The sequence below is a fragment of the Uranotaenia lowii genome, chromosome 2, assembly GCF_029784155.1.
Source record: "Uranotaenia lowii strain MFRU-FL chromosome 2, ASM2978415v1, whole genome shotgun sequence".
NCBI lineage: Eukaryota > Metazoa > Arthropoda > Insecta > Diptera > Culicidae > Uranotaenia > Uranotaenia lowii.
In genome coordinates, this window is record NC_073692.1 from 378,864,824 (window position 1) to 378,891,832 (window position 27,009).

The window sequence follows — 27,009 nt, forward strand, 5'->3', positions numbered from 1 at the left end:
ACAAGCCTTAAAGTTTTTATCCGGGTTTTCAAAACTACCAAAACAAATTTATTAAGGTATCCGTACATGAAAAGTGAGACCCTAATTTTGGTAATGCACCACCCTATTCGAGCAAAATGATACCAAATTTTGTTTTTAAGAGGCATGATAGCAAAATCAGGTATTATTTTGTCATAAAGGTCTGCTGGGGTTATCTGACTCCGAGCAGACTTTGATGCCTTAATCGGTAACGAACAGTAGCCAAAACGAGCTGCCAAAATGATAGCATAGTCGATTGTTGTAGTTTTCCCGATGCCACAATTAGAATTCATTAAGGTATCATTATGCTAAAAATGCCAAAGTAAAGCATTAATAGCTAAATGATAGCACGATAAGGTGTTGATTTTCCTGCAACAATGCATCTTTTAGGTTTCAGTTTCTCTCATAAATAAGAAAAGTTAGATCAAGATGATAGCATAATTTGGTATTCAATTTTCATCAGGTTTAATAAGAAATTTAAATTGAACTGAAAACAAATAGCAAATTTGGTCATTCGTAGTACGCAAATTATTTAGTGTCCGTCACAACTAGGCATCGTATTGCAATAATGATTTTTTTTAAAAATCGGTATCATTCTGCCCGATTAAAGATGGTATTTTGTTTTCTTTTTTCTATGCACAAAGTATAGTTAAGGAAAATTTGATTGGTTGAAAAGCTTATTGATACCTCTTCAAGCCACCATTTCTAAAGAAGTTTCAAGAGCTCAGCGATGCCAAATTTTGATTTTACTTGATTCCTTAAACTGACATCGTTGTGCTCTCAAAAATTATTTTGAGCGATGGATTATCAAGGTATCATTAAGGTTTCAATGAAACCTACAACACTTGGTTTAACTTAGGTATCCATATACGAAAAATGAAATCCAAATTTTGGAATTGTACCACCTTTATTCAGACATAAGAAAGAGTAAGCGTTGACCTGATGGTAAATGCTTATTAATTTGATTGATTTGAATATAATTTTTGTGATAATTTGTGTGCAAATATTTTAATCGATTTGCTGGATGTGCATAGAAACACTAATCGCAGAAGTTGTGATCAACCGACTTATGGATGGGCTTAAGGATGAGTTTCAAACTGGCTAATGAATGTACAAAAATTTGTTGTGAGCAGGAAGTTTCAATCGTTTGTTTAAGCAATTGAAATGAGGTTGCGAGGCATCCGGGAGTGATGATATTCGACTTCGAAAATTGTAAAAAATAGCAGAAATATAGTTGTTTCATGAAATCGTTAAAATCTAATTCATTGACGGAACTGCCGGAATTTGTGTCGGGAAAAAGAAGTTCCTCGCTTTAGTAATTTGCAGTTTTTGTTCATAAATGTACTGTGCTAAAGTTTTTTCATATCTAGAAATAAACATATGTTGATCGAATTACGGGCATCGAGTTGAAGAATCTATTTGAATGCAGAAAAGCCACAATTCAATTTTAAGTACCCAATAATATTTAAATAGGTATTTCTATTGTGATTGGAAATGGATAGTCGTTTCATGCCAGTGGGTGAAAGAAAATTTCCCAAATTAAGGCAAAAGCTGGTGTGATCTTGGCGTGCTACGATGGAAAAAAAATTATTTCGAGTTGATACATATATATGTGGGCTGCCAAGAAATTGCTGAAGCCTTTGAGCACCTGCATCCGTGATCTATTCTTGGTTCTAATTTATACAAGAATTGGACCAAAGAAATTAGATCAAATCCAGTGAAAAAAACTGGCAACCTCACTCGTGTTCCATTAACTGTCAAACGGTTTAGAACTCCGTCAAAGTGGATCCAAATCTCATCAGTTTTAGATCAATCCTTATATCAGTCCTAAAAACAGTTGAGTTGAAACTGGTGTGTGCAGTTGCTTTGGTCGGAATTCGGGTCTTAACCGGCTGTATGGACCACTGATACAGGTACTCTTATGATGGCCTTATCCCTTCATGCATTTTTGTATTTTTACGGTTATTTCATATTATTTAATTTTATTTGATTTGTTTAACCTTATATTATTCTATTTTATTTTTCTCAAAAGTTACTGATGGTAATTATCGGAGTTTTTTTTATATTATATCAATATTTCATCTTTGACGGCTTTTCAAAAAGCACACTTCATTCAGCCCTGGGTAAAAGGAAATATGGAAAAAACTTTTCGAGTTCTCAACAGATCTCGAAAGGTTTTATGTTCTACTAATTATCTCCTTTGTGCTTTTTTTTACAAGAGCAAGATAAGGCGCTTAAACCTTAATCGATGACCATAAATGATGGTATATAGAAAACCAAAATAATGCAAAATGATTATTTTTTTGTTTAAATTTTAACAATAATAATATTACTTCAAGTTCTCAGTTCATTCTGATCATAAACTTTTGTGATTTCTATGTATAAAATAACTCATTTCCAGTCGCTCTGAAGGATGGATAGCCTGAGGCTGGGTCATTCCGCCGAAAGTTATGAAGCCGAAAGCCATTCGGCCGAAGGTCATTCAGCCGATGAACGTTAGGTCGAATGTGTTATCTGGTCGAACAGGACACTAGGTCAAATGGGATCGGTCTAACATGTAAAAAAGCGATAATATGTCTTATAGGCCTAGCATAAATTCGGCCCAATGACCATTCAGCCTAACAGCCATTCGGCCTATTGATTATTCGGCCTAACGACCTTCTAGTATCCATTCGCCCTTACGACCATTTGGCCCGAGAACTTCCGGCCTAATGACCATTCGGCCTAACGATCTTTCGGCCTAGCATCTATTCGTCCTTGCGACCATTAGGCCTAGTGACCATTCGGCCTAATGACCATTCGGCCTAATGACCATTCGGCCTAATGACCTAATGACCAATGACCCTAACATGCATTCGGCCAAATAACCTTCGGCCTAATGTCCCATTCGGCCTATTGTTCTTTTAGGCTGAACTTCCGTCGGCATTTGAACTCTTTCGGCCTGGCGACCTTCGGCCTAACATCTTTCAGCCTATCGGCCTTCGGCCGAATGTCCGACCCCCAGATAGTTTGTATTAACTACAAGGAGTACTGTTTTAGCTGTGCTTCCAATGAATAGCCCCTCGGAGCGTATGGTACTGGGTATTCATGCTTCATCCTTCTTTCTCTCTGATCCTAACGTTTCTGCATTTTCTGCTCCACAGTGAGCCCGGCCAGTTTATGTTTTCTATCATTTAATGTTTTTATGTTAACATAATGGAAAACATGAACAAAGACAAGAAGAATGATAACAATCTGTTATTATTCTCCGGGATCACACATAAGTTCTGGCTGTGGAAGCATGAATAGTGAATAGTGACAAATTTCGGGCATAATGGTAAAAAAAAATTCCTGCGAATGATCGCAACAACCATTTTGCCATTGGGGGCTTGTGATATAGCTCATTTGCCTCCTAAGCCGATGTCCGCGACTTCGAGCCCACGAGTAAACATCTAACACAGTTGTACCACTGATCACACTGATATGACACTTAGAACAAAAAATCAACCATTTTCTGTCTTTTTTTTTGTCAGATTTTGCAGGTACGCAACGCAACACCGACGGCAGGTGGGGAACCTGAAAAATTTGACAAAAAATGCCCTGTAGGAAAATTGTACCTGTTTAGCCCGCTTTTATTGTAGAAATTGCCTGTTTTTTTTTAAAGTTGGGTGGCATTTCCTAACTGGGATAGCATTTCTTCAAATCGATCGATGCGCACTCTGGAATCGACATTGCGTACTGTTGGAAAAATTATCCAGAAAACGAAATCGAGTGTCCAGTCAGTATGGTCAGTGGTTGTACCAAAGACAAGTTTTTCAATAATTATCTGCCAACTGCAAGGTTGATATAAAGTCAAAAATGCCATGATGAAGGTAAAACGACTATTATCGAAACAAAACAAAAATCGCCATTTAAGTCTGCTATGGATAGCATAGCCGAGCACAAAAAAACCATCGATTCATGAACAGCTTCCTTTTAGTGAAATATTAAAAAAAAACTTGAATTTTTGGAATTATCTTAACAAAACGTCCGATTTTTTAGTAAAACTGGCCTTGGATTCAGCTCCCAAAAACGTCCGATAACTGGGCGTGATTTATTAAAAAGAGTCCGATAAACGAACAAGAACTGTAGTTATTTTTTCTATGTATGAGCTCTAGTTTTCAACTAGAGATGTATCGAATAGTGGTATTCGGCCAACGGCCGAATTGCAAAAATTAAGCTTTTGAATTTTTCGGTGAAATGAATATTCGGTGAGATATTCTGTAGAGTTTTAAAGAAGGAAAAACGAAAACGACAGTATCAATTTCTTTCTATTTCTTCTATCTAAATGCCCCTCATGTTTAATGCGTCATGCATTATGTTTTTGTTCAATTATAGGTCTATCGTCTATCCAAAATGTTTAGAACTCAATTTTTTTACTGAAAGGACATCGGATCACTTGTCGCTTCTAGAGCGTTTATCAAATAGAGAAAGAATTCCACTGAAATCTGGGACAAAACGTACAGAAACAGGTGCAATCCATTATCTACCCATTGAAATTTCAAAAATTGAAAAATTTTAATTTTTTGAAGCGTTTCATCCCTAATACTAGAATATAAGATCTAAATCCATGATTTAGGATGAATAAATGAAGATAAAAAGATTCAAATTCTTATTTTAGTTGTCATGTAGGCTCATTAGATTATCAGTTATTAAAGATAAGTTTTAGTCTAAATTAATCATTTTTTTCAGATTTTCTATTGCGTCAATTTTTTTCTAAAAATGTTTTTTTGATAGTCAAAAACCCCACAATCTCCTTACGCTTGTTGCTGTTTACTTCTGACAATCCAATGCTGATGCTTTCCCCTGAAGTGCTTCGCTATAGATGCCATAAGATAGGTTAGAAACAGAATAACAACCATACGTACGAGCGATTATCTTCCTTTTTCCTAGATATGGCTTGTGGCACACCATACCTTAAGTACTCACAAACGTAACACACAACCGTATGTACATATGAAAGATTTATGGATGATTTAACACAGGTGTTTTTATTTTCCGGTTTATTTTGCATCTAATATTTCGAACCCCTGCAACTGTAATAACAAAATTACCAAAAATCAGTTGAACACACAAATGGCAATGAGCTAAAATTTGACAGTAGGGGAGAGGCGGGCTATATGCGCATATTAAGGAAAGCACCCATTTTCTCCCATATTCCAATAGATAGGAGTCTGAAAACTATATACACATGAGCGGACATCTGTTTTATATACGTTAAAGCAATTTTTCTGTTAAAATCTCTTACTGTTTTTGTGAAAATAATCTATATATCTATATAAAAAGCAATTATCTGTATGTTTATTTGTTTGTTTGTTTGTTTGTTTGTCCTCTATAGACTCAGCCGTCTTAAGAGCTAGAGATCTGAAATTTGGCATGGATGCTCATTAGAACCAGGAATGATGAAAAATGTTTTTAGATTTTTGGACGACCCCTTCTGAAGGGGGTCGTCCATACAAGACAAATATTGTTTGCACGTTATAAACGTTATTTTCCGTCGGATTGTGATGAAAATTTGCACATAAGTGTTTTGAAAGACGAGCAATCGATTACAGTTATCAAATTTAGAGTCAGGGGTCGGCCAAAGGGGTCGTCCATATCCACTGACTAATGTTTTTGCGATATTGGCGTTATTATACATCGGATTGTGATGAAAATTTGCACATGAGTGTTTTGAGAGACGCGCAATCGATTACAGTTATCAGATTTAGGGTAAGGGGTCGGCCAAAGGGGTCGTCCATATCCACAGATTAATGTTTTTGCGATATTGGTGTTATTATACACCGGATTGTGATGAAAATTTGCACATGAGTGTTTTGAGAGACGAGCAATCGATTACAGTTATCAAATTTAGGGTCAGGGGTCGGCCAAAGGGGTCGTCCATATTCACTGATTAATGTTTTTGCGATATTGGCGTTATTATACATCGGATTGTGATGAAAATTTGCACATGAGTGTTTTGAGAGATGGGCAATCGATTACCGTTATAAAATTTAGGGTCAGGGGTCGGCCAAAGAGGTCGTTCATATACACTGATTAATGTTTTTGCGATATTGGCGTTATTATACACCGGATTGTGATGAAAATTTGCACATGAGTGTTTTGAAAGACGAGCAATCGATTACAGTTATCAAATTTAGGGTTAGGGGTTGGCAAAAGGGGTCGTCCATATCCACTGATTAATGTTTTTGCGATATTGGCTTTATTTTACATTGGATTGTGATGAACATGAGTTTTTTGAGAGACGAGCAATCGATTACAGTTATCAAATTTAGGGTCAGGGGTCGGCCAAAGGGGTCGTCCATATTTACTGATTGATGTTTTGGCGATATTGGCGTTATTATACACCGGATTGTGATGAAAATTTGCACATGAGTGTTTTGAGGGACCAGCAATCGATTTCAAGTTTCGAATTGCGGATCAGAAGTTGACTGAAGGAGTCGTCCATACCCAACTTTAATGTTTTTGCGATTTTGACGTTATTCTACATTGGATTGAGATGAAAATTTCCGCATAGGAGTTTTGAGGGACGTTCTTTTGCTTTCAGGTTTCAAATCTTGACTCAGGGGTCGGCAAATGGGGTTATTATCTGTTCACTGATTTTACGATACTCTCTTGATTCAGCATAGAATTGTAATGAATATTGACACATGGGAGGTTAACAGAAAAGATAATTGATTTCAGGTGTCAAGTTTTGAATCGTGGTCAAAAAAAGGCCGTCCATGTTAGTTGCTCACTGTTTTCGTGATATTGTCGTGATCATGCATCGGATTGAGATGAAAATGTTCAGATGAGGATTATAAACTATGAGCAATTGACTCCAGGTAGCATGTTCCGTGTCAAGGGTCGGCTAAAGGGGCGTCTATATTCACTGATCGCTGTTTTCAAGTTCCTGACGTAATTTTACATATAATTTGAAAAAAAAAAATGGCACAAGGGAGTTTTGAGGAACGTCAAATTGGTTTCAATTATCGAATTTCGGGCCATGGGACAGAAAAAGAGGGTTTCATTAAAAGTTCAGTGTTTTGTGCAATAATTTTGTTGGAGGCAGTTAATTGATACCAATTTAAGTGTGAAGGTCAAGCAAAAGAGTCGTGCACACAAACAAATAGTACATGTTTCTGCCATAATGTCTAGATTTTGCAACCGATCGAGAAGAAAACACTCTCACATAAATTTTAATAAAAAGCCGATCAACCGTTTAATTTGAATTTCAAGTAATAGTAATAGTAGCGACTTTAAACACTGTTGAATTTTTTCCCCAAAATTGTCGAAAGAATGTTTCGAATTCATTTTCTAAACTCATTTTGACGTACCAATGATTTAAAGCGAAACGAAGTTCGTACGGGATCAGCTAGTTTTATAATAAAAGAAGTCAAATTAGCCGTTTTTCGAAACTGGCGGGCTAAATGCGCATATTTATGTTTTAAGCTATATTTCATTAACACTTGCAATATTTTGATATTATTCAATTGAAAATGGTAGAAACGGATGCTAAGCATACGTCAAGGCTGAAATTTCGGTAAATTTTTTTACATCACTAGTTTTTTGCATGAAACATAGTTAAGTATGCCATTTGACCATATTTCATGGTAATATTTTGTTCATGTCGTATTTTGATCGGATCAGTATGAACTTCTTCTTTTTTCGCTGTAAGATCGTGATTTGGGCGTAGATTTAATGTTTCAATAATAAAAAGTAAAAAAATTATAAAACTTATCTATTTTTCTTGATATAGGCATTTAACCTGCCTTGATATGGGCATTCAGAACCTGTCTCTTATTCCAATATCTTACCATTTACAACTTTGCCAAAAGCTTCAATTTGTTGAATTTTCGATTTCCAGATTAATAAGAAAGAAAAACCATCAAAATTTTTGTTCTCAGAATCTGTACGCACGATAATTAAAGTTCAACAAATCTAACAAAACTGACAAAAATCTTGTTTGAATTTTTAAATTTTTTCGACTTTATATAACAATTAAATTTGTTCATGCCATGTGTTAAAAAGGTATTACCCTCAAATTGCACTGATTTCATATGATGAATCTCCAGCCATATCGTCAATCGGCTGTATGCGCATATTACCCAACATGCGCATTTAGGAACACTTCCCCCTTATTTTATTTAAATTTCGCTTGTCTGCCAGATGGGAATCTGTTGCTGCTTTGTGTTGCGGTTTTAGTTGAAAAACAGCTTCAGTGTATATTTCAATTTTTTTTTTGCCTTGAAAGTGTTTTGAAAATATAAATAAAAAAATTGTTTCTCGAAAAATTCACAAAAATATGTTAAAATTATTAAAATATGAATCAAGTTTCGGTTTCCAACAAGTTAACAGTACATTCGTTATACCAAAATTTAATGTTTGACTATATTTTATCATCTCAAAAAATCATTTTTTAAGAATTTTACCTTTTCACATTTCCCACTGCTGTCTTCAGAAATAAGAATTCAAGAAAATATTGAGTTTCTTCTTACTACATCCTTTTTTTTTATTTTGATCCCTGTACGCCTTTATGGTGACCTTCAATTGATATTTTTCGGTGATCGTCGTCGTAAACCACCGTGAAATATCAAATAAAGAAGACCACGTCTTTCAACATCGGAACCCAGAAGTATGAACAATCTATTCTGAAGAACTATGAAAGCCATATGAATTATTTGAAAAATAAAGAGCCTTAATTCCTGTCCTGTGTCCCTTTATTTCTGAGCACGATTTTAAATGAACACTATAAACATAATTTAAGAGCAAATTAAATTTGTATTTCACTTTTGAAGTAAGCCTTGACTTTTGGGCGACGCACGCGTTTTTGTTTTCGTCCATAGAAAATTTGAATTAAAATAAAGTTTTTACGTGAGTTTTTATAGAAATTTAAGCTCAAAACAGTGAAAACCCCTTGGATAATTGACCGACTGAAGTTCTCGAAGTAGTTTTTGGTTTGTTTGAAGCCGGGTTGGGGGAAGTGAAAACCCCCAGGAAGTGATGAGAGTGCATAATACTTCCTGATCATTTTCTATGATCGTTGGAATCAGATGGTTTTTTTCCGCTGATGCTTGGCTCGTTGCGTAGTGATTAAAAGAAAGCCTTTTTTTGTAGAGAAAGGTGTAAACAGTAAAAATAATTTTAAGGATAGCCTTAAAAACGAACATACACATACAGGTTCTCAGTGAAACTTCATGTTTTTTTTGAAGAGATCTAAATTCTACTTAAGACCAAAGCGTACATTTTTCAAAGATAAATATAATGGCTAGCATCTTAATAATGCTAACACCACAATGAAGAGCATCTGGAAAAGCTGTTTGGATGAGAAAAGTTAGTTTCGAAGTAACTTATTCAGAACAAAATGGTGAAAAATGATGGGGAAGGAAGCTTTTACTTGTTGGGGAAACGAGTCCTCTTCAGACCGTTATCTAGAGCATAGAAATAATTAAGGTAGCTGCGATGTGCGTCGGGTTGGCAAAATGGTTGCTGAAGTTCCGCATTCGGAGTGTTATCGAAATGAAGGAAGTGAAGTATGCCAGATAATAGAATATTCTAAAAAAATTCGGAAGAAGACAACAAACAATCATCAGGACCATCCGGAAAATAATGTTACTAGAAGTCGAAGATGAAAAACCTTTTACCGTTGTTGGCGCGCTTCTCAGGCTGTTGAATTTGGTGAGCTCGTTCCTTATTTTTCGTACTGTTTTGAGATTTTTATATTACAATTCTTTTCTAGATTTTAAACTTCCTTATTTGAATAGAAATTATTTTAACTCTATTATTGGGGTTCAGTGGGGGACAGGACAGGGCATCAAACGAACGGAAAACTGATATACAATGGATTGTGGGTTCAAGCCAGTGTTTGGTGTTGTTCTTTATTCGTGTTATTTTCGAGTTGAGAACTATATAACAAACAAACACTGTTTTGCCACGTACCATGCCGATCAAATTTAAAAATTAAGCTTTAATGAATGATTCACTAAAAGCACTAAATAGCAATGCATACAAGTGAGATTTCTAGTATTATCTGGCAACATACAGGAATATTAATTTCATCACTCAATTTTAAAAGTCTGTAAAATCTGGGCACTCTGAACAAAAATCTGGGAAAAATCTGTGTCTGACCAATATCTGGACGAAGGATCAAAAGTCTGTATTTTACAGACAAATCTGAGCAATCCAGGATCGAAGAGCGAAAAATTTCAAATGAAATTTCGTTCTTTGCAGTGGTAAGTCGTTCGACTTTCATTCCATGCGTAAATAATCATTTCACATTGTCCGACCAACTCATCCACTCTCGCGCTGTAGACAGAGGCATGCAACCTTATACGATTTCTCTACAAAACGTGTGACCAACATCTATTTGCTAATTGTTAGTGAATCCCGTTTCAAGCTTTTTTGATCAGATTTAAGCTTTTGTGGCCTTGATAGCATTGGAGATGAAAGCTTAAATCTGACCAAAAAAGGTTAGATCTGAGGGATGTTTTCCACATGGAATGTATAAGGTTGCATTCATGTGGATGTCGACTGTAGCGTAAGTGTTTGTCGCATTCGTTTGATGACATGAACAATGAAACTGATGGAAGCAGGCTGTGCGACTGTCTGAGAAAATGTCGATTACGATTAGTGATTAGTGAAATTAAACTTATTTCTCAAAAGTTTCAATCGGTTTTGCTTGAGGTCAATTAAGGCGGCTTCATGCTTGCGGCTCATGGAGAACAGGCGACGGTTAAGGCACTGTTGGGCGAAAACAGTAGTCAGTAGTCACGGCTCGGAAAGCATGCCACCAGATCTTACCGGCATCCTCAAAGTTTTGGCGACGTAACACACGTTTAACCTCTAGTTCAAACATTTTACACGCACACTCGTGCACCAGTGTAATTTACATCACCGTAAACAATATAAACACAATCATTGTGTGAGTGAAAATGCGTTTGATTTTGAATGTTTGAGTGCGATGATGTGCTTTTACTCAAAGCTTGAATGGAAAGCTGCAATGCTTGAGAAGAAAGCTGCATAGCTTGCATCTTATCTCGCAGAGCGGCAGCACCATAAACATTTTGTTGGCGTCACCAATGATTTGTTCGAGAGAGAAACAGCCCGACTATCTTGACTATCTTAACGATTTTTGATGCCACACTAAAATATGGCTTTTCAAACCATTGCGATTGCCTTTTTACCGAGTCTAGTAAAAATATATGTCTACGCCTCGTCAATACTTTGGCCATCCCGAATAGAATAATAATACTGGTCACCCTGAAGCGTTTTGTAATCAAACTTGCAATAGGTCTGTCGTTTATGATAACGCACACCGATTTTCAACACAGCAGTTGATCATTTAATTAACGAGCTCTTGGTTTGACGATTCACTTCGCTTCGGCCTTTTTCGGCTGCTTCTGTGTATTTAGACCCAATCTCATGCAATGATGTGGGATCCCCCTTTTTAGGTCACATCTTGAGCTGAGCCAGTCTCTGGCGTAGGTACGCATGAATTTTTGGTCCAAAGTTTTGTCCACAGGAACTTCCATCATACTGATTTTCTCTTTTTAATACTTTCGAATCGCGTTTTGACAGCTCCGATGCTCTTCATCAATTTTAGCCAACTTAATTAGCGAAATGTCGGGGTTAGTACAACATTTGTGCACGATATCTTTGTGGTTTTCCCGGGAAAATGCTTCTCATTTTCACGAAAATAACGAAAACTGAAGCTTACGATACGCAGAGTTTTAGGTTAAACTGTAAACAACAACACACAGCAGAAATCAGCTGTTTGGACGTCGTTATCCGGAATGAGCAGGATTGTATAAAAATCGTGCTTAGACATAATGGGATACCCTAATTATTCACATTGTACATTAGACTGAGTCGATTTGGGGTCATTTTCGAATTTCTCAAACCCTGGGGTCTCAAAAGCTTCGTTTTGGTCCAAAACTCATCTATGATTTTTTGCAGAATTTTTAAGTAACGTTTACATGAGTAAAATTGGACTTTTAGGTTTGTATGGGAAAATTGAATATTTTGTACTAAAAAATCAACATACGAATTCACGGTCTTCGACAAAGTTGTTCAGCGGAAAATTTCCTTTAGGAATTTTATAAATTGGCACAAAAACCACCAGCTGGCTCGGCTGCACAGAAGAAACAAAAATGATGTTGATTTTCCAGTACAAAATATTCAATTTTCCCATACAAACCTAAAAGTTCAAATTGACTCATGTAAACGTTACTTAAAAATTCTGCAAAAAATCATGGATGAGTTTTGGACCAAAACGAAGCTTTTGAGACCCCAGGGTTTGAGAAATTCGAAAATGACCCCAAATCGACTCAGTCTATTGTACATACATATATGTAAGTGTTATTTGGTTTAAAAAACAGTTAAGATAAATACGTTTTTTTTAATATTAATAAACATTGGAGAAATAAGGGTTCAAATGCTATACCCCCTTTTTTGAAAGCGTTCTGTTACTCCAACAGTATTCTTTGATTTTTAAGGAAAAATTTCACAAGAAAGCTCTCATTTTGTCTAAAACATTCAAATCTAAACATAGATTTCCGAATTATTAAATTTTTAAAGAAAGCCAGGTATAAAAGGCATCAAATCAACGTTGATATGATGTGCGCCGTCTGAAATGATATTCAAACGATTTTTCTTACGTTTTTACTGGAGAAAAGGTATTTTTGAATCTTTAGTGAAGGAGATATTTAATTTTTTGCGGTTTATACACTTTTTTGCCCATTCACTGTTTAAATTATAAGTTTACATAAGTTTTTTCCAAAAATAGCTTATTTCAATTTGAAGATTTTCGACATGATTATTTTGCCTTTTTTTCTTTATTTGTATTTTTTGTTATTTTGGTCATTTTTATTATTTTTTCAGTTTTGTTTAAATAAATAGATATATAATTAAAAACATTTTTAAAGCTCATTTGATTTTTTTTTTTGTCTTACCCATGACTTAGACATCGTTCTAGTGTCTGCAATTGAAAATCGACCATTTATTTTTACCAACCAGTGTAGTATCCACTACTATCACTAAACATGAGCTAGGCCTCCATCAAAACAGTGCGAGAGAAGTGGAAGAAATCAAATGCGTCAATACGACTCACTATGGAAGGCGGCAGGCAGCCCACTCACTAGAGCTGAGATCAGTCATTCAGCCCAGTCAGTCAGCCACCAGTAGTCGACCGTCGCGGAATTCTCCCGTCGTCGTTGTTAGCGATTAAAGTCACGGTTCAGTGAAAGGCATTCGACATGTGATTATTGGGTTTTTGATTTGCTGCCGAACCGCGAAGTGAACGATCAAATCCCCCGGATCAAAGTGTTACGTTTTAAGAGAGTTTGGGCATTATTATTAGCTCGGATCAAAAGCAGTTAGTGTTAGGCTTAGCCAGCTGGAGTTATTCAATTTGTGGGGTACTGCAGCAGAAAATGAAAGTTTCATAACTCAACCCGAGTGTTGGTGGGCTGACCAGTGTCTTTCTTTGAGGGAAGTTGTTAGTGATCGTCAACTAAAACAGGAAAGTTTGATTCCGGAAAAATGAATTTTCTTCGTGGCAAAACCGGTCACCAGAATGGATCTCCGACCGGTAGCAACGGCAACTCCGCCGGCTATCACCTTCTTCAGGATGTTGATAACAGGTAATGACCGTCCACTTCAATGGTCTTTTTTTCTGTTTGTAAGTGGTTGATTCTTCTGCGTGTTAATGTATACATCTGCCATAGGTATGACTTGAAGCTTTTTTATAGCCTTTAAAAACCTTAAAATGGGCTTGGTTGGTACGAAACTGTACGGACAAAGACCTTGGACCTTTCTGTTGCAGGTCTAGCAACTGGCAATTTACGGGTGAGCTACCAGGCCTCACGAATATTCAGAGCGTTTAGATTTGAATGTCAGATTACTAGGGAGTCTCGACCATCGTCTGTGTTCTGTGATATCTACATCATTTGAACTTTAAAAAGTTCTTCAGTTCCACGCACCAGTACCGGTTAGCCTTGAAAGGATTGAGTTCTTGGAAAAGGAGTGAGGTGTGGCTTTGGTGCAAAAACTAGCATCCCAACACCAGAAGACAGCTGCTGATGTTTAGAATTTTGTTTCATGACAATTTCCACCGCCAGAGGATGGCTTTAATTGATCTAAATTGATTTATGAAGCCCGAATCGAATGAATTAGTTCGAACGATGCCGAAATATGAGGGTGCCAATAAATACGAGTTGAAGAGCGCCAAACGCTATCAGTTGAGTTTGCTTCAATATTGAAATGTTAGTCTATTTACTTATTAGGACTGAAAAGACTTCAGCAAAAAAGTTAATCTCAGTACATTTTAAACTTTTACAGTGCAGAATTATCTCTCAAAACAAGAATTCGCCTAATTTAATACTTCAAAGTCTAATTTCAAATAATGTTTAGAAAAAATCGATATGGATAATAAAGACTATTATTGGAGATAGGAATATGAAAATATTTGAAAATATGTTAAGATTGACTCAATTCGTTTTTAACACCTAAACCAAAGTTTATCGGATGAAAATTAATTTAATTTTTTTTTAACATAATTTAATCTTACTTATAACTCCTTTTGAAAAAAAGAAACTATTAAATCAGATTAATACACCTTCAGCTAATTTAATTGGATCGCCAATCTGCGCTAGCCGATTGCGTAAAAGTTACCGCATGTACTGTGGGTACATAGATACAGACTTCGCTTGGGTAGGTGAAGTTCAATATCTGTGGCTGTTTTGACTAGCTGGAAGCCCGTCTGGGTAAATAAATTGCAACTAGCAACTTGTGTTGTATTTTTTACCAAGTGCAACAAACATGTCTAGAGTAGCATTGAGGAGGGGTTCTCCGCGAGGAAGAATGAGCATAATGGGTTAAAAAAGAAAAATAGAGGGGTCCTCCTGAATTTTTTTTTTTGTTTTTGTTTAACATCCTATTTTAATCCTTGAAAAAAAAAAATTAAAAGTATTTTAAACAAACTCTACGCCCATTTGTAATGTGATGCTATAAACAATTCAAGTATGTATCTGGTGTTGGTGCATGGCTTGCGATGTGAGCTTTCACGTGCTCTTGTATCTCTTCTGAGCTGTGCTGTGATACCAAATCGTGATTAGGAATTTACGCAGTACGTGACAAAAACTGACACTTACTGAAGATTTATCAACAAATAAGGAAATTACGACACTTAAAGTTTTAGCTAACGGAAAAACGAATTAAATTCCGGTTTATATCAGTTTATTCGAACAATTTGCCTTCCAACTTACTGAACTGAAGCACCACAGACGGTTGTTGGTGGGTTGTGTTGTAGATAGCTGAGGTCTAGGTTATTTGTTTGTTTGTTCTAGCAAATCGACTTCGTCGTAATCGAAGAGGGGGAGATCAAAATATCACATTCCATTTATTGTTTACCAATAGACGATTCATTCTAGAAAGGAATGATCGAAATAAGAATTTAAACATTATTTATAATAATTTTCGAGAAAATTTTAGAATCATATTTGAATTCCTGTATAGTTGCAAATTTTGATACTTAAAATAGAAATTACAGAAAATCGGTAATTCCACTAAATTAAAAAAAATATTTTTCTCAAATCAGGCTCTAAAATTACAGAAATATATTTCCAAAATTTCAAAGAGTTTCACATTATCTGAAGTCTTTTTATGATAAAGGAGATCAGACAAAAATGTATGGAACCTGGTTTTCTCGTGTACACGGATGTGCAATTCTGTGATTTGGTTTTTCATACGCTGGAATAAAATATTATTACAGAGATTCGATCTCATAACAGCATCGCCATAGCAGACTTGACTTCTATCCACTTTGTCGTTCCGCTGGTATTTGAAATCTTATTTGGTTGAAATGAATTCGCAAGGAAAATGACCTTTTTGAAATTTTATTTAACAATATTTGTGTAAATTTGACCAAAATGGTAACAAAAGGGGGCTAAATCGCTTATTAAACTATTTTATTGCATTTAACAATTTGTTGTTCGTTGAAAGTGCGACTTTTCCACGACAAATGAGAGGGCTCTTCTTTGAAGGGTCAGTCTAATGTAGGCTTGCTAGATACTTTCAGGAACAAGCGGGACTTTTCAAGAAAAAATCGGGAGAAAGCCGAAAAAAGCGGAACATTTAAGAAAATCTTGAATTGAAAGCTTAATTGTGTACCCAAACTTATGCGTTTAGCATCAGACAAAGTTGTTCATGGAAAGTACACTAAGAATTTTATAACGCAGATTGATTTAGCTCAGTTTTTCTTACATGACTTCATTTTACACGGTTTTTTGCCATATGCATCGTAATTTTCCACGGTCCTCGCGAATTAACACATTATTTGAAAGAAAATATTTCAAGTCGTACATGAAAACGGCAAATTTGACACCGCGTAAAAAACCTTTGTGTGATTTGAACAAAAATAAGTTTGTTTTAATAATTTATTTAAAAATTTGAAAACTTAAGAAGACTCCCATCTTTATATATGTACTTTGGATAACTGAATCGAGAAAAGTGGTTTATAATATAAGGGAATTTAACTAAGAGAAATTAGAGTTATTCATATATTTAGAGTTTAGAGTTATTTAGTATTGTTTTATACAAACTATGAAAAATGTTGTTTATTTAAAAAAAAAGAGACTTATTTGAAAGATTTTCTGTTCATCACAGAATTACTAATTGAGAATCAATTTTTTAATTTTTTTTTTTCCAGTATAAGTCAGTTAACCTTGTAAAACACGGAAAATGAATAAGAAAGGTTAATTCACCGAGAAGCGGAGGTGATTTTTTCCACCTATTTTTCGAGATAAATTTTACCTTTTTTTTCATTCACCTAACAAAACGGTAATTTTTTTTTCATTTACCTACGAAAAAGGTGAATTGCACCTTTATTCTTTTCACCTAGAAAAAAGGTAAATTTTATGTTTTCGAGATTTACTGAACAAAATTGTACCGTTTTTCTATTCACTGACTAAAAGATAAATCCTATGTTTTGGCGGGTTTCATCAATTAAAAATAAAACCAAAAGACAAGCCGGTGGCAATCCGGCTCGGAAATCTACTTTTTGCTCCTTTATCAGAGAAATACTCCTGGCTTCCTCTCGGTCACCTTTTTCGCATTCTTCTTCGCCATCATGGCCGCTGGATCCTCCTGTATAAGCACATTTATGCCCTTTACCTTTCGAGCTTACTTGGTCTATCTGTAACATAAACAAGAATCATTAATAGATGCTAGCTGTAGTGTATTGAGCTTAGAACTTAAATGTATAATAATAAACCTACAATGAGCGTGTATTGAAGGGTGGGAAAACTGGCAACAATGCCAACACAGACTCGTCAGTTCTTGTCTAGCCGAAGTTGCGTGCGGTCGCTTTTTAGATGCGTTCGGTACTATCGCAAGTAATAAACTAAATAGTTTCGAGAACTATATACGGAGTTATTCTTCTATGTCCGAAACCCAACATTGACGACGAGGACTAGATTCGAATCCGCGCGAAAAGAAAGGAATCACGGCGATTTTGGTTAATTTTTGCTGGGGCGATTTGCGGTAGGAGAGAGAAATCCACGTTTTTCTCGTTTTCGTTCAATTGGGGCTCGGGCTAAGCCCAACAGAAGTAAGTAGAGAAAAAGAGTTGTGTGTATATGTGCTACCTCCCAGCGGTTTCGATGGTTATTTTCCTACTTGGAATATCAATAGTGAGAAATAAACGCCAGATGCAAAAAAAAAAAAAGAAAAACGTGTGCATGGAAAAGTAAATGTGGTATATTGGTGTATGTGGGAGTGTGTGATCCAGGGGAATAAAAATGGTGTAGAAAAAGTTGAGAAGGGCATATTGGCCTTTGTGTATGTTTGTGCGTAAGAGAGGAAAGAAATGGTGAAAAAAGGAATTTTTTACCTTGGGCTTGGGAAAAGCCAGAAGCATAACGTAAACAAGTTTGGCACTTTGTTTTTGTGCTGAGAAAAACAATCGCGCCTACGAACCCGACTGAGTATTTCGGTGGCTGATTATGATGGCAGCGATGAATGCAATTGTGTTACAATTGAAGAGAAATTGTAGGTAGGTAAGTGAAGCAAATGGTTTTGTACCTGAATACGAATAAATGGTTTTGTACCATAAGAAAGTAATTGCTATGGCGAAGAAAAAAAAGGGGCTTAAAAAAAAGTGAAACGGTTTTGTACCATAAGAGGAAAAGAAACGGTTTTGTACCGGGAGAGGAAAAAAAGCGGTTTTGTACCGGAGGAAGAAAAAAGAAGGAAACGGTTTTGTACCAGGAGGAGCAAAGATACGGTTTTGTACCGGAAGAGAAAAAAAGAAACAGTTTTGTACTGGGAGAGGAAAAAAGAATGGTTTTGTACCAGGTGAGAAAAGAAATAGTTTGGTGCCAGAGGATATTTAGAAAAAAAAAGGTTTTGTACCACAGAAAAAAAGAGAAATAATTAACAAAAAAAAATTAAGAGGTGTATCAGTGAAATTGATTCCGTATCACTAAGCGATGAGTGGTTTTGTACCATTTTAAATATCGGTTTTGTACCGTAGAGTGGGAAGTAGTTGAATTCAAAGAGATGGTTGTGTACCAAATAAATAAAAGTAGTTCAATTTTTATTTGGTTTTGTACCACTGAGTGATGCCAGAGTTAGCTGATGAACTCTTTGGTTAGGTACCAACGGGACTTGCTGCAGTGTAACATAATAATAACGGTACTGTTTGCTAACTACTGGTTGACAAAGGTAAGTGGGAAAATGATTATAATACTGATTTTGAGTGATGAAATTAAAACTACATCGAAATTCAAGATTCGGAAACGCTGGGGGATAAAAAAAAACAACTTTACACATTTTTATTAAAAGTTGTGAAATAAGATGGATCTTTCTAATTTACAGGATGAACAGTCGTATTAAACCTTTTGATGTTTCTATGGAAACTAGTCGACTTCCGACGGAATGGGAAATTTGGAAACTTGACTTGGAAACATTTTTTGTGGCACAAGGAATTTTGACACAGCGGGAGAAACGCGCACAATTGGCTTATCTAGGGGGTCCAGGTATTCAAGAATTATTGCGACATCTACCGGGCGTAAATAAAGTTTCGTATGTAGTACCAGATCCCCCTTTTTATGATGTGGCAGTAAATTGTCTCGATGAATATTTTGAACCATTCCGTCGTAAAACGTATGAAAGACATCTTCTAAATCAGATCAATCAGGGACCAGAAGAACGTTTTACAGATTTTGTTATGCGTCTCCGGAAGCAAATTTCGAGATGTGAGTACCACTCTTCAGTAGTGGATGAACTTATCGCGCAGGGCATTGCTGAAGGATGTTCATCGGCAGAGTTACGTTCCAAGCTACTACAAAAGGATCGAAGTCTTGATGAAATTATAGCGTTGGGAACTAGCATGGCTGAAGCCAAGCAACAATCAGGAAAATTCGTCACAACAGCGCCTAGTTTCGTCCCCCATAACGATGTTTGTTCGATTTCCAAAAACCAGCATTTTAAATTCAGCAACAACCAGGGGATCCAGAAAACATTCCAACGAAATGAATTTTATTCTAAAAATGGATTCCCAAACCCCCGTTTCACTTGTTATGCTTGTGGTAAAAGAGGACATGTTGAGGGAAGCAAAGAATGCCCGGCAAAAGGTTCGACATGTAGAAAATGTGGAAAGTATGGACATTGGGCAAAGAGATGTTATCCCCGAGAACATAACCAAAGGTTAGGTCAAAAACGTGGTCCAGGAAATCGACATTTTGAGCCTAAAGCCAAACAGATTCGTGCATTGAACGAAGATAGGGTTGCTGGTAATTTGTCCGATGACTATATTTTCTATGCGATGGGCAAGAACGTTTTTAAATTTATCGTAGGGGGTGTGGAAATCCCGATGACGATAGATTCTGGTGCAGATGCTAACATTGTGACTCGCGAAGTATGGGAACAGATGAAGACCGAAAAGGTTCAAGTACTGGAAATGTCCACAATGGTGGACCGTAACCTAGTAGCTTACGGATCAAGCGTACCAATAAAAGTGACGGGAATGTTTACTGCAATCATAGAAGCTGGAGCGTATCAAGTGAAGGCGAACTTTTATGTTGCCGAAGACGGGCAACAGTGTTTGTTGGGCGACGAAACCGCCAAGGATCTACGAGTACTTAAAATTGGATATGGAGTAGCAGCAATCGAATCCCAAAAGAAACCCTTTCCCAAAATCCGAGGTGTAGTAGTTGAAATTCCTATCGATCCAAATGTACAACCTGTTCAACAGCCATACAGACGTCCCCCGATAGCTTTTGAAGAGAAGATCGAGAATAAATTACAACTTTTGCTGGATCAGGATATCATTGAACGAGTAAATGGACCATCCCCATGGGTTTCTCCGATGGTTCCGATAACCAAAGACTCCGGAGAAGTGAGGTTGTGCATTGACATGCGTCGTGCCAACCAGGCTGTTCTACGTGAAACCCATCCACTTCCACTGGTCGATGAACTTTTAGGATCAGTTAACGGTGCAGTCCGGTTTTCAAAAATCGATATTAAAGATGCATATCATCAGGTGGAGATCTCCGAAAAATCACGCCAAATTACTACCTTCATTACCAAGTATGGTCTATTCAGGTAGATTAAACTATTTTTATGAAAATGTAAAATACCGTTGGAAAAAAAAAATTTAAAAAAAATCAATTCATTCAACAAGAGTTTTATTATCAACTTTTATTTTTAATTTTTTTTTTCGTTCCATAGATATAAACGTCTTATGTTTGGAGTATGCTGTGCTCCAGAAGCATTTCAAAAGGTGATGGAAACCATTTTAGCAGGATTGAGTGGAGTCGTTGTCTATTTGGATGATGTTGTAGTATTTGGAACTACTCAGAAGGAACATGATGAAAGGCTGATTGCCTTGTTACAACGTCTCAACGAGTATGATGTCTTGTTGAACAAACAGAAATGTGTGTTTAACACCGATAAATTAGAATTCTTAGGGTATGAGTTGTCGATAAAGGGTATCAGACCAACTGAAAGTCGAGTTGAAGCCATCAAAAATTTTAGAGAGCCGCAAAACGCAGCCGAATTGAGAAGTTTCTTGGGCTTAGTGGGATATGTTGGCAAGTTTATACCAAACCTAGCTAGTAAAACTGAACCATTAAGACTTTTGATTCGATCAGGCATTTCCTTCAAGTGGACTCCAGAATTGACTGAGGCCTTCGAAACTATCAAAGAAGCCCTTTGTCAAATTGATTATTTGGCATTTTTCAATCCTAAAAATCAAACTAAACTAATTACAGATGCAAGTCCAACTGGTTTAGGAGCAGTGTTGCTTCAGCAAGATGAAAATGGAGCTTTAAGACCAGTTTCTTTCGCCAGCAAAGCACTAACAGACCTAGAGAAGAAATATTTTCAAACCGAAAGAGAGGCTCTTTCTCTGGTTTGGGCCGTCGAAAAATTTCAGCTCTATCTACAAGGAATCAATTTCATCCTTCTAACTGACTGTAAAGCATTAAAATTTTTATTCAGTCCGAGATCTAAACCTTGTGCCCGAATAGAACGATGGGTTCTGCGGCTTCAGGCATTTTCATTTGATGTAGAACACATTTCAGGAGCATCAAACATTGCTGATGCTTTATCAAGGCTATCAGTAGCATCCGGTAAATTATTTGATGGGCAGGCAGAAAGGTTTCTCAATGCCATAGTTGAACACGCAGTGCCAACCGCAATAACTTTTACTCAAGTTGTTTCTGAGACGGCAAAGGATGAGGAAATCCAATTAATTATAAAAGCCCTAAATGCACATTCAGATCTCGATATGCCTAAGGTATACAAACCATATGTTAACGAACTTTACTCCACAGAAGATGTTCTGTTAAGAAGCAATCGCCTAGTAATTCCAACAAGTCTGAGAGCCCAGATAATAGAATTAGCCCATGAGGCTCATCCGGGAATTGCAGCGATGAAACGACGGTTACGCCAAAAGGTTTGGTGGCCAGGAATAGACAAAGAGGTAGAAAATCGAGTTAAAAGCTGTAAAGAGTGCACGTTGGTTTCGACTTTGGGAGCACCCGAACCATTGCAACGGTCTAGAATGCCAGACAAGCCTTGGACGGATATTGCTATCGATTTTATGGGTCCACTACCATCAGGCCACAGTCTACTGGTTCTTGTAGATTACTTTAGTAGATTTACAGAAGCAGTCGTTATGAAACAAACTACAGCAAAACTTACTATACGAGCGTTACACGAAACGTTCTGTCGATTTGGTATACCGGAAAGAATAAGATCCGATAATGGACCCCAATTTGTGAGCGAAGAAATGGCAAACTACTGTAAGGAATACGGAATTAGACTTCACAAAACGACTCCATACTGGCCCCAAGCCAATGGGGAGGTGGAAAGGGCAAACAGGACAATTCTCAAGCATTTGAAGATAAGCCAGGAAACAAATAGTACAGATTGGATTTGGGATTTGAGAAGCTTCCTGCTCATGTACAATTCTACTCCACACTCAACAACTGGTGTCGCTCCATCGGCTCTTATGTTTGGGCGGGTATTACGTGACAAACTTCCAACTTTCGTAGAACAACGGGATCTAGATCAAGAGGAGGTACGGGATCGTGATTGGTCAAAGAAATTACAAGAAGCCGAGTACAGAAATAACCGTCGTCACGCAACTCCATCAACACTGAAGGAGGGAGATATCGTGGTTGCAAAACGAATCGCGAAGGATAATAAACTTTCAACAACTTTTGGACCTGAAGAATTTGTCATTACTGAAATAAACGGAACCGATGCAACTTTACGTTCTTCGGATACTGGCCGTATCTACCACCGGAATGTAGCACATCTTAAACCAATAGTTCCCCAAACGAATCCAGGGTTGGCAAAAGCAGAGCAGGGAAATCTTGACGAATACAGAGAAGAGACGATGAACGAAGATGAACACAAACGACCTTCGAGGACTCATCAAAAACCAACATATCTAAAAGACTACTCATTGTGTTAATTAATAAACAAATTAAAAAAAAATAAAGTGAAGGAGGAATGTAGTGTATTGAGCTTAGAACTTAAATGTATAATAATAAACCTACAATGAGCGTGTATTGAAGGGTGGGAAAACTGGCAACAATGCCAACACAGACTCGTCAGTTCTTGTCTAGCCGAAGTTGCGTGCGGTCGCTTTTTAGATGCGTTCGGTACTATCGCAAGTAATAAACTAAATAGTTTCGAGAACTATATACGGAGTTATTCTTCTATGTCCGAAACCCAACACTAGCTAAAATATAAAGCTATTTATATTTACCATTTTGTTCCGATTCATACATATTTCGGACCCCATGCAAAAATTGTTTCTGGATAAAAAAAAAACTGCTTAACTGCCATAAACGGCCCCGGCAAATAGGTAGGAGATTATTTTTATTTACCTTTTTTCTAGGTGAATTGTACCTTCTCATCCAGCTCTATTCAGGTAAACTTCACCTTGCTACCTTTTTTTGGATTCACCCTTCCTTCTTGGCGAAATGTACCTTTGTTCCAGCTCGATTCAGGTAAAGTTTACCTCGCTGTGAGGTGAGTTTCACCTCGAAGATGTAGAAGTTTCTCTTTTTGATTTCACGAGAGTTCACCTTTTTATCTCGATAAATTTTACTTTTTTATAATTTTCCATGAAGTTCTCAATGAAAAAAGCGAGACATTTTGATGAAAAAGCGGGACAGCGGAATAACAACATAACAAAAAACCAGGACATGTCCCGCTTGTGCGGGACGAATGGCAACCCTATTCTAATGAGTTATTTTGTATTGAAAATTAACATACTTGGGATTTTTACTCTATTTAATAAAATAACGTAGCTCACGGTGTCTTTTTATAACAATTTCAAGAAAAAAAAATCGACATCTATGAAAATTGGCAACATTAAAGAAGAGACTCTCTCCTATCTAACTCAGGAAAAAAATCGATCGGGGATATAGAACAACTTTTTTAAGATGTGCGTACAAAATACACGGACACAATTTTGAAGTTTTCGCTAATAATTTTTCCTAAGAACTTCGAATTTGACATTTTTGAGCTAAGATTTGTTAAGATTCCTTCACAAGTGAATAATAACTTAAACAATTTTGAAAAAATTAATCAAAGACTATCCCCCTTATTCTGCGCCACGCGTGAGGTGACGATAGTCGAGTCACCCGATTCCAGCAGTCGCTTTAGGTGAGAAACGTCGTTTAGAATGAACTTTTTGAGTTCTTATCCTAATCTAGTAGTCACCGTGAGGCACAAATCATATGCTCTGTCACATCGGCTTCGAGAATAAGGTGACAAGACTCACGTGACTTCGACTCGACTCGACTATCGTCACCTCACGCGCGGCGCAGAATAAGGGGGTATGTATGTATGATCCATGTATGTATGATCTAATCAACGACCCCCTGAGTTGGCAGGTACATATGTTATGCAAAAGAGACGATATTAATCGATTTGATTAAAATTGCTCAACCGCGGGTGCTGGTGGTGTTAGCTCTATTGAAATTCCAGAAACCCATTTCAGAATGGCAGCTGCACATTCCGAGATAACTTTCCTTGTCAATAAGTCCCGCCGAATCATAGCCACATGGCCAAAAGGGTCATGTGATTATGAATAGACTTTCAATCTTTTACATCTTTGATTGGTTAAGGTTGATAATATTGATATATGCGTCTTACTACCTATATCAAAATTATCACCTTAACCTTTCTAGTAAAAGATTGACTTGTATGTAATGGTGAATGGGAGTTCCGAGTAGGCCTTGATTGGATGCGGACGCGTTTTCTGTTTTCTCGCTGCGCTGCATTTTTTTCGATTTAATAAATTAATTAAAGTGGAATTTGCAAGAAATCGAGGAGTTGGTAGCTTGGAGTCTTGGTTGCTAATGATGGTCGATTTGTGATTTGTGTTAAAATCAAGCTGTTTTCAAATGAAATCGGGCTCCGCCTTGTTTTTTTTTTCCAAGAGCAGTGATTGATTAGTGAGAATCTGGGAGAGCAGAGAAATTCGGGGTTGATTACTTGAGTGAAGTGCTTAATATGTGTGCAGGTGCGGAATGAAAATTGAATTAGAAGGAAATAGTTAAAACAAAAAATACGAACGTTTTATGAGCGGGCTGACACGAGAGAATGTTTGTGTATTTTGATTTTTTTTTGCTGAGGCTATACGCTGTGGAGGAGGGTTTGATAGCGAATATTTGTGCATTAAAGGACACCGGCTTACATTAATTGGGTCAGTTAAGAGGGTGCATTGTGCTGCAGGTTTTGTTGAAACTTCACTTGGTGCAGTTTTTATTGGAGAAAAAGTTGTAAAAAGCTGGTTCAAAAGTCGAGCAGCTTCTGGAATGGTGCGGTGAAAATTCGAACAGCCTACTTCGATTGACCGAGCAACACAAGCAACGTATTCCTTCCTAGGTTTTGCGGTAGGCGGTACACGATGGATGCGTTTGAGTACCAAACGCTTGAAGACGGAAAACCACAGCTAAGTAGAAATTTACAATTATTCAAAAATATTCAATTCGCTTTCTATTTCGTTTGAATGGATTAATCTAATTTTAAATGGAGGGGTGTTCACGGATTTAAACAAACGAAGTCTCAGGTTGTATCAAGCTACATAACTCAAAAGGCTGCATTGCAGGTTACAAAGCCAATGGAAATAAGATGCTTTGTGTTTCAATCGTTTACTAAAATTTTTCTGATCATTAACCCCTCATACTATCCACAGAGTAGACGGAAAGATACGAAGGCAAAATAGCTGATCTACAGATACCCAAATTTAATATTCTATATTGTAATTATTATTGCGGTGAGTATAATGTTGGTAGGTATCGTAATTTCCTAATTCCTTAACAGCATTTAATGTATCAATATTCCATATATACTTTCCCAAATGACAAATTCATATTTAGGTATTTCCATATTCAAAATATTATATGAAGCGTTTGGTAGGGATCTCCACGCTTCATTCCGCCCCTGTATTCTGTATCTTTCGCGGTTTTCATCACATGGTTGGCCTGGCCGTAGTATTATCTGCAATGCATAGGAATATGTAACAGGTAATACGCTGAAAAGAAAAATGATAGACGCAAGTCTCCCATTTTCCAGGATGCCTACATGTTTTGGCCATGTTGATGTAAGAAGAAGAAGAAGAAGACTTGTATGTAATGGTGAATGAATATAATGTTTAATGCAATTTAATATAAGGAATGATCTCACCTATGTTTTTGTGTTAATCCTTTCATCCTTCTTATTCGGGGACCACATTTCCAAAAGAGCGGAAGTAGGCATCACGTTGTAATGGAAACGAATCGGAACAGATGTCTTTCGATTCATTTAACCTTCTAATCATTCGGATAGGTACAGGTGAATCGCAGGAAAAAAAACGATCGCAGCAAGCCGGGCGCAGGAAAAATACATTTGTGAAGACCGCATAAGGGCCAAGTAAAACACATCATAGCCGATTTCTCGCTATTCGTTCGAGGCTTTCACAATTAATTTATATGTGTTATTTTCAAGGGTCTCTAAATTTACGGAAACTACGGTGGAAACTTCTGCACTTCCTTCCAACTTCCACTTTAAGCCATTTCTAATTAACTTTAAGCCATTTCTAATTACGTACTGGAAATTAAAATTTTGTAATATTTTCGCGGACCGAAAGAAAAACGCGTGCGATTAGCGTGCGTGTCATTGCCTACTCTAAAAAAAAAAAAAAAATAATCAAAGACTATGGCAAAAATGTAAAATTTCGAAGAAAATTTGAACATTAACAATAAAAATTATTTAAAGTTAGCCTAAAATTTACTGGCAACAGTGTAGCAAATTAACAAGAGCACGGTTATAAAGGTGTATTCTCTATGATCATTTCTATCGAAGACAGAATGTAGTTTTGAGTTGAGTGAAGAATGTTAAAATTCAATCATTCCATAATACATTGCCAAAATGTGATTTTCGGATTTAAAACTCACGTTACCTTTGTAGGACCAGTACTTTTTCTTTCAA

The 27,009-nt window shown here is 36.7% G+C and overlaps 1 protein-coding gene across 3 annotated transcripts in view; it reads left to right on the forward strand.

The window, feature by feature from the left end:
* LOC129747505 (copper-transporting ATPase 1) overlaps positions 1-27,009 on the forward strand; it is a 108,905-nt gene that overhangs the window by 2,209 nt on the left and 79,687 nt on the right. Inside the window, exon 1 of one of the 3 annotated variants that reach the window (XM_055741759.1) lies at positions 13,184-13,655. The exons of the other annotated variants lie outside the window; for them this stretch is intronic. Within the exon in view, the coding sequence (XP_055597734.1) occupies positions 13,555-13,655 (101 nt within the window). The 5' untranslated portion in view covers positions 13,184-13,554. Of the gene's footprint in view, positions 1-13,183; positions 13,656-27,009 lie in introns of those variants that run through there. 3 annotated transcript variants of the gene reach the window in all.